General features: G+C 39.5%; 1 protein-coding gene across 1 annotated transcript in view; it reads left to right on the top strand.

Annotated features, from left to right (window-relative positions):
• The first annotated feature begins 2,172 nt into the window (after nt 1-2,172).
• Nucleotides 2,173-13,119, top strand: part of maml2 (mastermind like transcriptional coactivator 2) — a 407,948-nt gene continuing 397,001 nt past the window's right edge. The window contains exon 1 of the mRNA XM_069890776.1: nt 2,173-2,663. Coding sequence (XP_069746877.1) covers nt 2,352-2,663 — 312 coding nt within the window. The 5' untranslated portion in view covers nt 2,173-2,351. The remainder of the gene's footprint in view (nt 2,664-13,119) is intronic.

The raw sequence follows: 13,119 nt of genomic DNA on the forward strand, positions 1-13,119 counted from the left end.
AAGGCCAGCAATTGGAACTAACACTAAAATAAAGTCACTGGTGGGACTGGGAGATGATTGGCCCTCCCGTTACACAACAGTAATAATATATTCGAGTCACATGGTCTCCCTTGAAAAGCAGCGGCACCACTCTTGGTCTTCCCACGGAGCTGGCTCTCTGGAAAAGCCAGAAGAAGCACACATCATGCAATGAACCACCAGAGAAACAAAGTTTGATTCAAAGGCCTTTTATAGAGAGCACAGCAATTATTTGTTTGTGTTAGGAGCAAGAATGTAGAGATATAATGAAATCAGTGGGGATTTAACCCATTATAGCAATTGGAATACAGCTAATCCCAAGATTTGGAGTGCCAGATATCTTTAAATTATGTGTTGTCCATGAATCCTTGCCATGCTAACCAGTTCTTGCATCAACTAAGGGGATACTTTCTTTTTTTGTTTCCTCCTCTGTTGATGAAATCACAGGTCTGCCTCCCAGACCTCTGTAGCTGCTTGAGTTTCCTATTTCTGCAAAACACAAAGTTTGGAAGCGATCCATGCAACTTTCTCAGGCTGACAAATTAAAATCGGCCAACACGTTCAGACATTTCTCAACTGGCTGTTCTCTCCTTTCAGAATTGGAAGTGAAAGCATTGCTTTTCTGCAGTAGTGTGGGTGAAGGGGGTGAGGTTTGGTCAGGGTTCCCCAATACACCTGTCATTTGTCTTGGTCCTTCAAGCAGCCAAAGGTGTTCACCAGAGCAGATCTGCTTGCTGAGTATCAGTCACCTATGGATCAGGTCCTCTCAGTGATGACTGCACTTGTGAAGTGAGCAGAGGCCTTGATTAACATTCGAGATGTGCAATATTTGGTCGTTGTGCTATGTCTCCCTCCCTTCCTATCCCCTCAAATCCATTGGCAGGCAATGATGGTCAGCCCTGTTTGCATTGCTGATAGCAAGAATGTGTTTGTGTGAATCAAAACGGGAAGAAACAGAAAACCAGCAAAATTATATTTACTTTATTGCAGAAACTCAAGGCGACCAAAAAAGATAAGAAGGTCAGTCTTACTGAATAAGCAAGCTAGTTTTAAGTGGTGGGAAGAGGTAAGGGACTGCCTCACAGGGTGGGTGGGGGTCACATCGGCTGCCACAGCGCGGATTGCCAGGGGCTGTCCAGCTTCATAATATGAAGCCAAACCAAAAACAAAATGGGCAACGGGAGTTCTTGGATAATACTTTATTTGAAAGAGAATGGACCCACCACGCCGAGGCCTACATTGCCCATCACGAAGCCCTGGGGATGAATGAACACCGGCTCTCCCATTGCCCCGAACAAAGCCAAAACTTTGGCCAGGAGTTGGGCTGGGGAGTTTTTAAATTCCATTCCGAGAAAGGAAAGCGGGGTTTTTTTAAAAAATAAAGTTTCCCACTTTATACACAAGCGAAATTGTGGGGAACAAAAAACTTGATCGTGAACAGGGTCTGGAGGGTGCAGCTCCAGAGACCGAGGCTCACGCTTTATTTCTTTTTCTTTCAATGAATCAGTGGCCTTTTTAAAAGAAAAATAATAATAAACAAATTTGCCGCTTCGCCCATTTTGTTTGCTGTTTGGAGCCTGTGGTTTTATTTTCCTCTCCCTTCCCTTGTTTACTCAGGCAGTGGCGGTATCATTCCGCTAGTCTGGGGAGGGAAGCGCCTCCTTCACTCGCTCACACACACACACACTGTGAGTGCGGGTTCGGTGCACGGAGCCAGCAGACAGCGTCCAGCGAGCCGACTCGGCGCCGAGTGCCTGCCCTCGCCCGGCAGCTCCCACCTCTGGATGGCCGCCGACCGCATCGCCAGCCCGATTCCCATTGCCACCGTGCGCCTCTCGCCAAGTTTCAGCCGCGTCTGGTTCTGCTGAAGACTTTTGTGTGTGTGTTGTGTCTTTATCGCTGCCCCCCCCCCTCCTCCTCCTTCCCTCACATTTCCCCCTCCTCCAGTACTTTTTTTTGCCGTCGGTCGGGACCCGGAGAGGGGATTGTGAGAGTGGGGAGGGAGATCGGGGTCTGTATGCAAGGAGAAAGAAAGAGAAAGTATCCTTGGGAGCATTGAAGGGGCCGGTGTCACCATTGCGATCGTCTGAAGAAGGAATATTACCGTAACACCGGGAGAGAGGGGGGGGGGGGTGGGGGGGGGGGAATGGGGTTCACTCATCCTGCAGGATTGAAGGGTCCGAAGCGTGTTTGTTGAGAATTTAAATCAAACAAAAAAACCCCAAGACTTTTTTTTTTATATACAAACATCGCAATTTATTTCTCTGAGGTTCAAAACCAGAAAGAGAAACCCAAAAAGCAACTTGTCAACATTGTGTGGCGGGAGGTTAAGGATGGGGGATTACAACATGCCCCCCAACCCGAAGCACAGCGCGATCGTGGAGAGGTTGAGGCAGAGGATCGAGCTGTGCCGCCGGCACCACGCAGTCTGCCAGGTCCGCTACGAGCAGAACCAGCCGCAGCGCATCGAGCAGGAGCGAAGGAACAAACTCGCTCTGCACCAGAAGTACCTGGAGACACGCAGCAAGAAGACTCCGAAACCGAAGCAGCATCACGAGAGTAGTCGGGCCCCCAAAAATTGCGACAGTGAGCAGCCCCCAGGAACGAACGCGTCCAGCGAACACCGGAATCTCACTCTGATTGCTGTAAGTTTGTGGCTTCACTCGCTCACTTTGCCTTCTTATCTCTGAAGGGGGTGGTGGTGGGGAGGGGAGGGGGCAGCGACACGTTTTGGTGATTACTTTGGAATTCCCTTTGTTGTTGTTTTTGTTCAGGAGAATTGGGTTTGGATCAGCAGCTATTTCCCCCCCCCCCCCACCTTGTGTTGACAGACTTTGAAAAGTTCGCCTTGAAACTTGTTTTTACTCCGATTTGGACAGACTTTTAAATCGTGAAACTGAACAAAAAAAATCTCATCTTGGAACTTAGAAATGTTCAAAATGCTCTCTTTTAAAATGGTTCAGTGTGTATCACAGCTAAGATATAATTTTTAATTTATTTACAGTTCCCAGTATTATTAAAGAAGTTCATTAGTTTCCTTGTCTCTTTTGTAAAATCAGAAACTGTGACCTGTGTGAAGAGTTCACTCTGGTGTACTCTTCTGAACTAAATGACCCTCGCATCTCATTGGAAGAGATAACCGGCTAGACATGTGATCGATAAATTGAATTTGCTCACTTATGAACTGGCCAATAAGTTAGCTTTGTAGATATTCATGGTTAATTTCTATTAGGGGAAGAATTGCTTTGATTTACTGAAACATTGATCTTTTCAACAATAACAGTAACTGGCAACTTGTTACACAATAATAAACATCAATTGGATAATTTTAGATTTGGTTGATTTGCGTTCCTTAAATTATGTTTGAAGTACTAGGCATTAGGGTTTGATTATGAAAGTACATGTTAAAGTCAGTGAAAACCTTTATTGTCTGACCCGGACTAAAACTTGTTTATAGTAGTGTTTTTGTTGTGGAGAGATATTATGGTGTATCTGTTTCTTCATTAGTTTTCTTGTGTGTACGACTTCTTGTGAAAGTACTAATTCTAAATGGGACATTTTGCTCTCAATGTATTAACCAGATATGGTTATCAATATGGGCTTTGATAGCATGCCAGGAGATGGCTACCTGTCCGCCACAGGGGTGCAACACACTTATGTCCTATCTTGATGACCTTGTGTTTGCACTTCAACAGGAGTTGCTAGGTGATGATGAGAAACCTGAATGATTTTTCCTATCGTTGAGGTACTGAGGCCAATTGCATGGCAACTCATGACCAAGCATAGAAATCAGATCAAAAGGATTTGTGTTACTTGGCACTGTCCTAACTAGTTGTTGAAAGAAATTCTGAGTGAGATCAGATCCTAAATTATGAAATTTCCAGATATTGCGGATTCCACATTTAGCAATTCTTTGATGTCAGTGCTGAGTGCTGCTCCTTTCACTTTTTTCCACACACGTTCTCTCTCTTAATCACACACTAACACAACTTCATGTCCAGACAGGGAAGGCAAGAGTAAAAGAGTGAAAGGAGAGGGCAGCAGCAGCAATGGGTCAGCATCCAGCAGTATCAGTGCATGGTCAATAGAGAGCAGGAAATATAATGGGCATTGCTGACTGTCTGCAATAGTTTCAGATTGGCCCACCCTGCCAATGAGATGTAATCCCATGCCAGAGACTTGCTTCCAGGCTGATTCTATCCAAGAGCTGGTATCGTAACTCTCTCCAACCTAATGTGTGAGGAAGCAATGAAGAGACTTCCTGCCTCCACAACCATTAGTGTTGAGTGCCATCTTGGCTACCTCAGATGTTCAGTCAAGAGTGATGTCTGATGTCAGAGGAAGGATGGCAAATGGATCTTACCACCCACAAGAAAACACCATTATTAGCAGGTAGAAGATTTTAAAAAAATCCAATCAAGTAATTGGGAGCTCTAAGCTATTTGTTTTTCCCCATCTACCCTGACTCCCAACTGCCCTAACCTGAAAGAAATGAGCATTCTGAAATTACTGCTATTAATGTTGCTTTTTGTTTGCAATTTCGTCTTTCTCGTGCCCACCTCAGATTTTTGGAGTTGATCTGTATTTTACCCAGCTGTTAGGTATATTGTGTATCAGATGGTGAGCAAGTGTGTGTGTGTGTGCACACGCATTGACACCAGGCCACAATTCACAAGCAACGATGACATCTCAGATTGAAATCCAATCTTAAACTTTGATAAACTTCAATTCATTGCTTTGATTGAATTGCAACTTGGTATCAGTTGTTTGTTTCTACATCATTAAATACATTTGTTTTCTAAATAAATGTTTAATGACACTTTTTCACAAAAAGTAATATGTTTCAATTTGTGAAACAGGAAAACTATTTAAGAATGAGAAAAAATAAATAAACATAAGGAGCAAGAATTCTTTGCTTGTTGACATAATGTTGACATGTGGTTTATTCGAGGCATCCGATCAGCATTTTACACAAAAAAAATCATAAGTGAAAATTCTCAGCTTTTCATGGGCACCTGTATGAGAACTTACCACCCTAAATTGCTGTCACCACTATTACCACTTGTGGAAGACCTAGAACTATCAGGCCATTAGTTTAGTGGCTTATTGCTCAAAGGTTCCATCCTGGTGCAAACTAAGAAAGGGGAAACCAAACTCAACAATATTACTGCAGTTTTCTTTTACACAGTTAAGTAGCTAAAAAGTGAAAAATGATCATTCTGCTTTACTGAAGTCTGAATGAAGACAGTGTGACTCGCCATGATGGTCATTATGGCTAAAGTAACAAACTTCTGGTAAAACATGAGGACTCCAGCATTAAGGAAATTTAGGTAATTATTAGAGTATATAGACTTTTTCTCTGTAAAGGAGAAATATGTTTGTGAATAGTCTTTTTAAATCCTGTCCTGCAGCCTCCATGTTGATGCCATCACAAAGAAGGCTCACCAGCGGCTATACTTTCTGAGGAGATTCGGTTTGTAACCGAAGTCTCTTGTAAACTTCTACAGGTATACCATGGGGAGCATTCTGGCTGGTTGTGTCACTGCCTGGTATGGAGGCTCCACTCTCAGGACAAGGATAAACTCCAAAGGATTGTTAACTCGGCCTGTGACAACACAGGCATCAGACTTCACTCCTTCAACAACATCTGCATGAAATGGAGTCTTAAAAAAGCAGCCTCCATCCTTAAAGCCTCTCGCCACCCAGGTTATGCTCTCTTCACTCTGCTACCACCAGGAAAAAGGTACAAGGACAGCTTCTTCCCCGGTGCCATCAGATTCTTGAATAATCAATGAACCAAAGACACTGCCTCACTTTTTGTGCCCTACTATTGTCTATTTTTTATAGTAATTTGTAAGATGGTTATAATATGAATGTTTGCGCTATGATTCTACCGCAAAAGACCGAATTTCATGACTTGTTCAGGAGAATAATTTCTGATTCTGTACAGCTGAGACACAATTAGAAGATATTGAAGAATATTTTGAACACTAAATAAAAGACTTGGCATTCATAGCCAACTGGGAGCAGAAAGTTGCACACTGACTCTTGTCTTTAAGTGAAGATTGTTTCCTGAATTTACTCTTAAATGCCCTGGCTTAAAGTTTAAAATGATGTACCCTTGTTTTGAATGATCAGAATAAATAGTTGCTTTGTTTCTAGCCTGTTGAATTTCTTAGAGGTCAATTGTATCATCCACAAGCATCCAAAATCAAAGTGGGGAGCATGCTGATGCAGCAGAAGTATTCCTGCTGCACATTTCCAGCGATCTACATTTGATTCTGATCTCCAATGCCGTCTTATGGAATTTGCACATTCTCCTTGTCACTTCAAGTGCTCTGGTTCCCCCCACCACTCAAAGATGTGTAGGTTAATTGGCCATTATAAATTACGATTTGTGTAATTGGTGGCAGGAGAATTAGAGGAAGACATGATAGGAGAGAAATAGATTGCCAAGAAATAAACGGAGTGGGACTGGTGGGATTTCTCTGAAAACCAGAATATATAGAATGGGTTGAATGGCTTCCATTTGTATTGAAAGAAAATAGAATGTATTTGTAAGTGATAAAAGAATAATTTCATAGCCATTTCAGAGAAAATAAATTGGAGAAACAAAGACAGTGAATGAGATTGTTCTGCAAGGAGCTGGCATGTGTGCTGAAAGGCCTCCTGTGTGTAGTAAGTAAATGCAAACCAAATTTGTGCAGTCTTTTGTGCAAATTTAGCTGTATATGCCCTGGTATCGTTTTGAATGAAATGGTAAATCAAATCACAAGTAGTATTGTGTGATTCTAGCAAGGTCCTGAGATTTCAGCAGTATTGTGTCTAAAAATAGCTGCTTTTGGTTATACAGAGAGTAGATTTGTTTGTGAATACTTTTGGAGGCTCCTAAATTTGGCAACTGTGAATATTTATTTATCTATCCTGTTATATTTATTATCTTTTTTTTGGACTGATGTAGTCATTTTAATACAATTGTAGCTGGTGTATCTCGCTTATGCAGCAAGCAGGAATTACAGTGCATCTGTACATTGTACTAATTTATATGACAATATCTAATTCTACATAATAAGTGTCTGATCATATTAAATGAGATTTGTTTTATTTGAAAACATTATGAACTGAAAAATCTAATTTGAGCGGTTTTTTCAAACACTTTAGTGTTTCGAAAGCGACTTTTGGAAGCTAATTACTTGTGTATAAATATTGCAACTAATTTATACACTGCACTTTTTGTTTTAGTTGAAGGAGATACACAGGCAGGAACATTTCTCTGCTCTTCACATTGAAACATGGGCACCAAGAAATTAAATCCTTATCAGTTGCACTAAAAAATGCAACGTGGTAATGACCCTAGATAGACATACCTTTGAAATCGTCATGAAGTTGAATTTTGCTGGCAGAATACAACGTGCTATTGCTACAGACAAGGACTTAATTTCAATATCAGAAATTAAAAATTTTGAAAGTTGTAGTTTATAATGTAATCCTGTTACGAGCCCAGAGGACCCCAAAACCCAGCAGCAATAGTTATTCACCAAGACAAATGGTTACTTAATCAAAAGTTGCTTTTAATTATCTTTAAACATGAAAACAGAATTACACTTTAACTTAACTCTATTGTGATTTACTTAACCTAATTTAACCCCCTTCTAATTCTAAGCGCACGTGTATGTAATGTGTGTGCAAGTTCAGAAAAGTTCTTTGGTTCACAGTCCCATCTCACTTCTCATTCCTCCCAAGTTTACTGGTGGCAGGCAATTCTTAAACTGTTCACCAGACTTGGGTGCTTGAAAGGTAAATGGTTACCGCTCAGGAAGGTTCTTGTCGGTTTTCAGAGAGAGATTTGTTGTTCCAGGACATCCACAACTGATGTACTTCCATCAGCCACTTCCGTGTCTTGCTGATGAAACTTGCCCCTTTAGGGTTCTTCAGATGATAACCTCTTTCTTTCAGCTCACCACAGAGTTCCTTTTTGTTTCACTTATTCCAAGTGAAACATTAAACAGCCAGTCTTCTCCTCTTGTATGAACCACAAGGGCTTTGACCAGGCTGTCTTCCAAATGGGGTTTCCACAAGCTTGCCAGTTTGTCCTGTTCCAATCCCAGCTGCTGTTGCTGGCTGTAACACTGTAGAAATGATCTCTCTCTCTCTCTCTCTCTCTCTGACTGTTTGACTCTATCTGCTTGCCAAACCACATGATCCTCCTAGAACAGCTCCAGACAGAAGTGGCTATGACAAGCTCTTTCATCTGTTGCCATTTTTTAAACAACAATCCATTAGTGAAGTCACTTGGGCACTCTCCAAAGCGCTTGCAAAAGTTGTGAAGCTGATATGTCTAGAATTAGCAGAGCTCCGGTATTTTAAATAAGATCTCTTTTAAAGTGTGTGTATGTGATCTACTCGAACAAACCTTTCCCAATTTATCTCCCAAAAACATAGTTATATACTCTGTTGCAATCCAAAATATCGTGCTGCAAGACATTGCACGAATTTGGGACTGCATGAAGTATTAGCTAGGGGTATATGCAAGGTTATAAACTTCAGACTCTGATGGGACCCTGCTACCTACTGACCCAAACTAATGATGCAGTGAATATCAGCCAGGAGCAAGTTCTCTCCCTGCTTTGATATCATAATAATCTATTACAAGCGATGTTTTTGGGGGATGAAGAGCTGCAGAAAAAGTATACCACTCGCAAATAAAATTCAAACATAATGAGACTGGAAAAGCACACTTAAAACATAAGCACCTGGAAAGAAAAAGCAAGTTTTCACTTACTTGACGTGTCAAGCAATTTTCCAGATCATAATTTGCAAGAATGTGTTTTACTGTTTGAGCAGGTTGTATCAAATGTTGCATGAAGCATTTACTAATTGTAATATTGCTCATTTAACCAAACTGGAAATGGTAAAAAGACATTTTCAACTTGTTGAATCTAGTTTTGAGTCACTGAATGATCAGGATAGAAAACATATGCCTTGAGAAATGCCTATGGAATTTCAATATATGCATAATATAGTATGCATATATTAAATTTAATAATATATTATGCATATATTTAAATTTAATATATACATAATATATAAAGAGTCTCAGGGTTGTATGTGATGCCAGGTATGTACTCGACAATAAATCTGAAACCTGGTGATATGGAAATAATTTATTTATTAACCTGAATTTGAAATAATCTTGAATCAAACTTTTGATACTCAGTTTTGTTCAACAGAGTCCTGGGACTTGAGGTTGAAAGACCGTGAAACTGTCAGCTGTGGTCATCATTGCACTATAAAGCTGACAGCAACTTTGAGACTACTGTACATGAGTATGTTAAGGTAGAAATCCCAAAGTTCTTGCCAGTCATTCAGCTCTTCACTGCATTGAAAAAAAAATAATTTGAAATGATGCTTGTTTCACGTATTTACAATGTATACTGTTAATTATCCTCAATATTATCTTTTGCATGAGAGGTAGGTGTTTAATAATAATTACTCCTTAAATTTTTGAGCCCTTTAATGAATTTAAAAAAAACTGAATTGTAAATCTCCCTCAGATCTGAAATCAATTAATTTTTTAAAAGCTTGTTTGGCATTTCTACATTCAAAGTTCCTTTGCTTGTCATGTTACAATATATAAAAATTTAATATGCAGTCAATCTCCTGGTATCCATCATTTATGGGTAGATGCCACATAAGTGAATTTTCTGCTTGCTTGAGACTTGCTCTTACGCTTTAAGAGCATCATGCTAAAGGTGAGCGGCATCAACGAGTTCATCCTGGGCAATGCCATTGAGGTTAACATAGCTTTATTCAAACATCTGCTATGTGCAAAGCACAACCAAGGCACTCCGCTGGCTGATATTTCCTCCCACCTTCGAAGTTTTAAGTGTTACTTCAGAGAACATTTACTTTTACAATTTTACCTATTATTTTATGCTTATATATTTTAATTTTCAAAATTTACTTTATTCATTTTTTTTTGCCCATAGCTTGAATTCTGGATACCAGGGGTTTATTGTACATAATATGCTTCAACTTTTGACAGCTCTAAGGCAAACAAACAGTCGCCATGAGCACTGCCCAGCACCCCTAAGAATGAGAAAAGCAAAAGAGAGTCCCTTAAGAGACACTGAGTGTCCTGGCAGTAAACAAAATGTTAACAATATTAGTTAAAAATTGGGTGTCTTCATACCTGTTTTGCCTTTGACAATATTATTAAATGTGATTGGTTGATCAACTGACTCAATAACTGGAGCCTGAAAAATTCCTGAGATGTTGGATATTGTTCTGAAAACAACGGAGCTGATGTTTGTTCAGAGTTCTATCATAATCAGAACTTATTTTTTGCCAGATCTTCATGACAGTTCATTGAATTCCAAAGATACCTGACAATTTTTCCAAACATTTAATGTCTGAAGCTTCATTGGATTCATTATTTAATATTGTAACAAATAATGTACTGCATATTGTATGTATGGATAACAAGATGGTATCTTGTCTGGGGATTCGTGTGATATTGCAAGTTTAATCAGGTTTTCAGAACTACAACGTAGTTTTGTTTGAAAATTGTCTTGTTCTACGGTCTTGATAATTGGCTTCTTCAAATACTTTGTTGTTGCCTCCAGAAGCTTAATTGAAGTAAATGATTGGTAGAAAATGATCATTCAGGGTCTTATCACCTTGTGAACATCCCTTGAATCCAGTCCAATGTGACCATATGAATATTTTGTGTGCCACCTTATTCCTACTTGAAATTGATTTGAGTTGTTCCTGGAATCCTTTCATTTAAAGTGTTGGAAGTTGGCAGCAGTTAGTGCAATGCGAGAGTGCCAGTGACCTAAGTTCCAATCCAGCACTGTTTTTAAGGATTTTGTACTTTCTCCCCATGTCTGCATGGGATTCCTCCCTCCCCCTCCCTCTCTTCCCCTTCCCCTTTCAAAATATACAGGAGATGTGGGTTAATTAGTATACAGCCTCTCCCCTACTTAGGACCTATGAGTCTAGTGACCATCCATACATACGACTGAAAAAAATACTGTAAATTAATAAAAAAGGATAAATGTATGTAAGTATAAAAATTACGCTTGGTTATAAATCCACCAGAGCTAATGGCTGCGTGTGTACGATAGTGGCCGTCAGATGATATCCTGGCATTATGTATATCACTGCATCTCTCTCAGTTCTCGCTTTCAGTAACTATTTGGTAAGCGCGTTATTCAAGTAAATCTAATGAATTTTTGTGCTGGATTAAACCATTATTTTATTAAGCCCCAAAGAACACTGTTCAGGTATATGCCTTCTACATGCCATGTTAACATACATCTGACTAGCATCCATTTTGAGATCCGACCAGTCGGTCAGAACGGAACTTGGACGTAGGTCAGGGAATGGCTCTATTCAGGTGGCACAGGCTTGTGGGCTGGAAGGGCCCGTTAACATGCTGTATGACTAAATTTACATTTACAATTTAAAAGGTTAAAATAAAAAAGGCTGGAAAACTTCAGCAAGTCAGGCAAGATTGTGAAAAAGCGAAATAAGAGTTAACATTACAGGTTAATAACTTTGGCATAAAAAGTAGGCAATATGGAACCCAGCTTGACGCTGGGCTCTCAAAATTGATAAATGAATATGTTAGTGTGACAGGTTGTGACACATCAACAATGTAGAGTTGCAAATACTTCTAGTTAATGTACAGTAAAATAGGAGGCAGCTTTTTTTTAAACAAAAATAATTTTTTCTGTTTTTTTTGTTTCATTTTTGTTCTCAAAAAGTCATAGCCGTCTGTCTACTCAAACATCACCACCAAGTAATTTAGTTTTTGAGAACGCAGAAGGCATTACATAAATGAGGCTAATTTTAATATACAAGCTGGAGGAACTGAATTTGGAACTTCCCTGGCCATTACCCATTGGATGAATTTGTTGAACCAGTTCACAGCCAGTTTCAAAATTAAAATATTGATATTTAGCATATTTGAAATAGGGGGAGTTTTATCTGTCCAGCTGGTCATAATCTGAGAGTGTTTGAAGATGATATTAAGTGTCCATTAAGAATGGAAAATTGTTCCATGGCTTAACAGTATCGCATTGATGAAAACACAGCTGAAAAATAATTGGTTAATATTTTACTTAACTAAACTGATGGAGGATTTTTAAAAAAATTATAAAAAATCCAACATGCCATAAATAATGTGAAAAGGTTACATGATTCATTTATGTGTTATTTTAAAATGTACTTTGAAGTTAACTGTCTTGATAAAATGTGCGAAAGTATGCAATTAAGCCTCCTATTTAATTTTGTATAGTACCTAATCACGTGCAAGCCCGATGAGCTGATTCTTCCTTTTGCTTGTATGATTGTAATCTGCTTAATTGAATGTACAAACATAAATGGCTGATTTGGTAATGTTTTGTCTTTCCAGTAATTCGCATCCACTTATTTACATGAGCGATCACTACTTTAGTTTTTGGAGTGGGTTAAACTAAGCTGACAACTCTGTCAGTAAAATGGCAGGGGAATACACTTCATTTTATGAGATAATGAATGAAATTGTGACTCTACTAACCATTCAGTTGATAAAGGGATTTTTTTAGGTGAGCTGTTTAACCAAAATGTCCACCACTTGATCCCCAATTCACGTTGAGAAGCTGGTCTCAGTTGGTACTTGGAACTTGAAATTAGTTTTAGTGTCTCTGGGATAGGAGAAGTAGATTCCTGTGAAATGAATGGGAATGAGTCAAGACCTGATGCTGGGTGAGTGTATAATGAAACTTGCTTTTGACAGCTATGCCTTCTAGTCTTTGGTCAGTTTATCTAAATTTCTGCGAGAATAGCCGCTTGAATGAAGTCGTAGAGGACGGCCAGTACAGGGATTTGTAGTTCTGCTTTTGAGCCGAGTTTGAGCAAGCAAGCTGGGGCAAAGGTCATGTAGAAATAAAATACTTTTTTTCTGTACTCTTGACTGTTCTTCGTAAACCGGCTCAGGTGCAGATTAATAAATACTTGGCCAAATATTTGTGGCGTAGGCCATGCCGATATAGAAGTTACATCATGGTAAATAATAGAGAAAAGGTAGTAGACCAATGATATTTATACTCCACG

The sequence above is a fragment of the Narcine bancroftii genome, chromosome 7 (genome assembly GCF_036971445.1).
Source record: "Narcine bancroftii isolate sNarBan1 chromosome 7, sNarBan1.hap1, whole genome shotgun sequence".
In the NCBI taxonomy this organism is placed as follows: Eukaryota; Metazoa; Chordata; class Chondrichthyes; order Torpediniformes; family Narcinidae; genus Narcine; species Narcine bancroftii.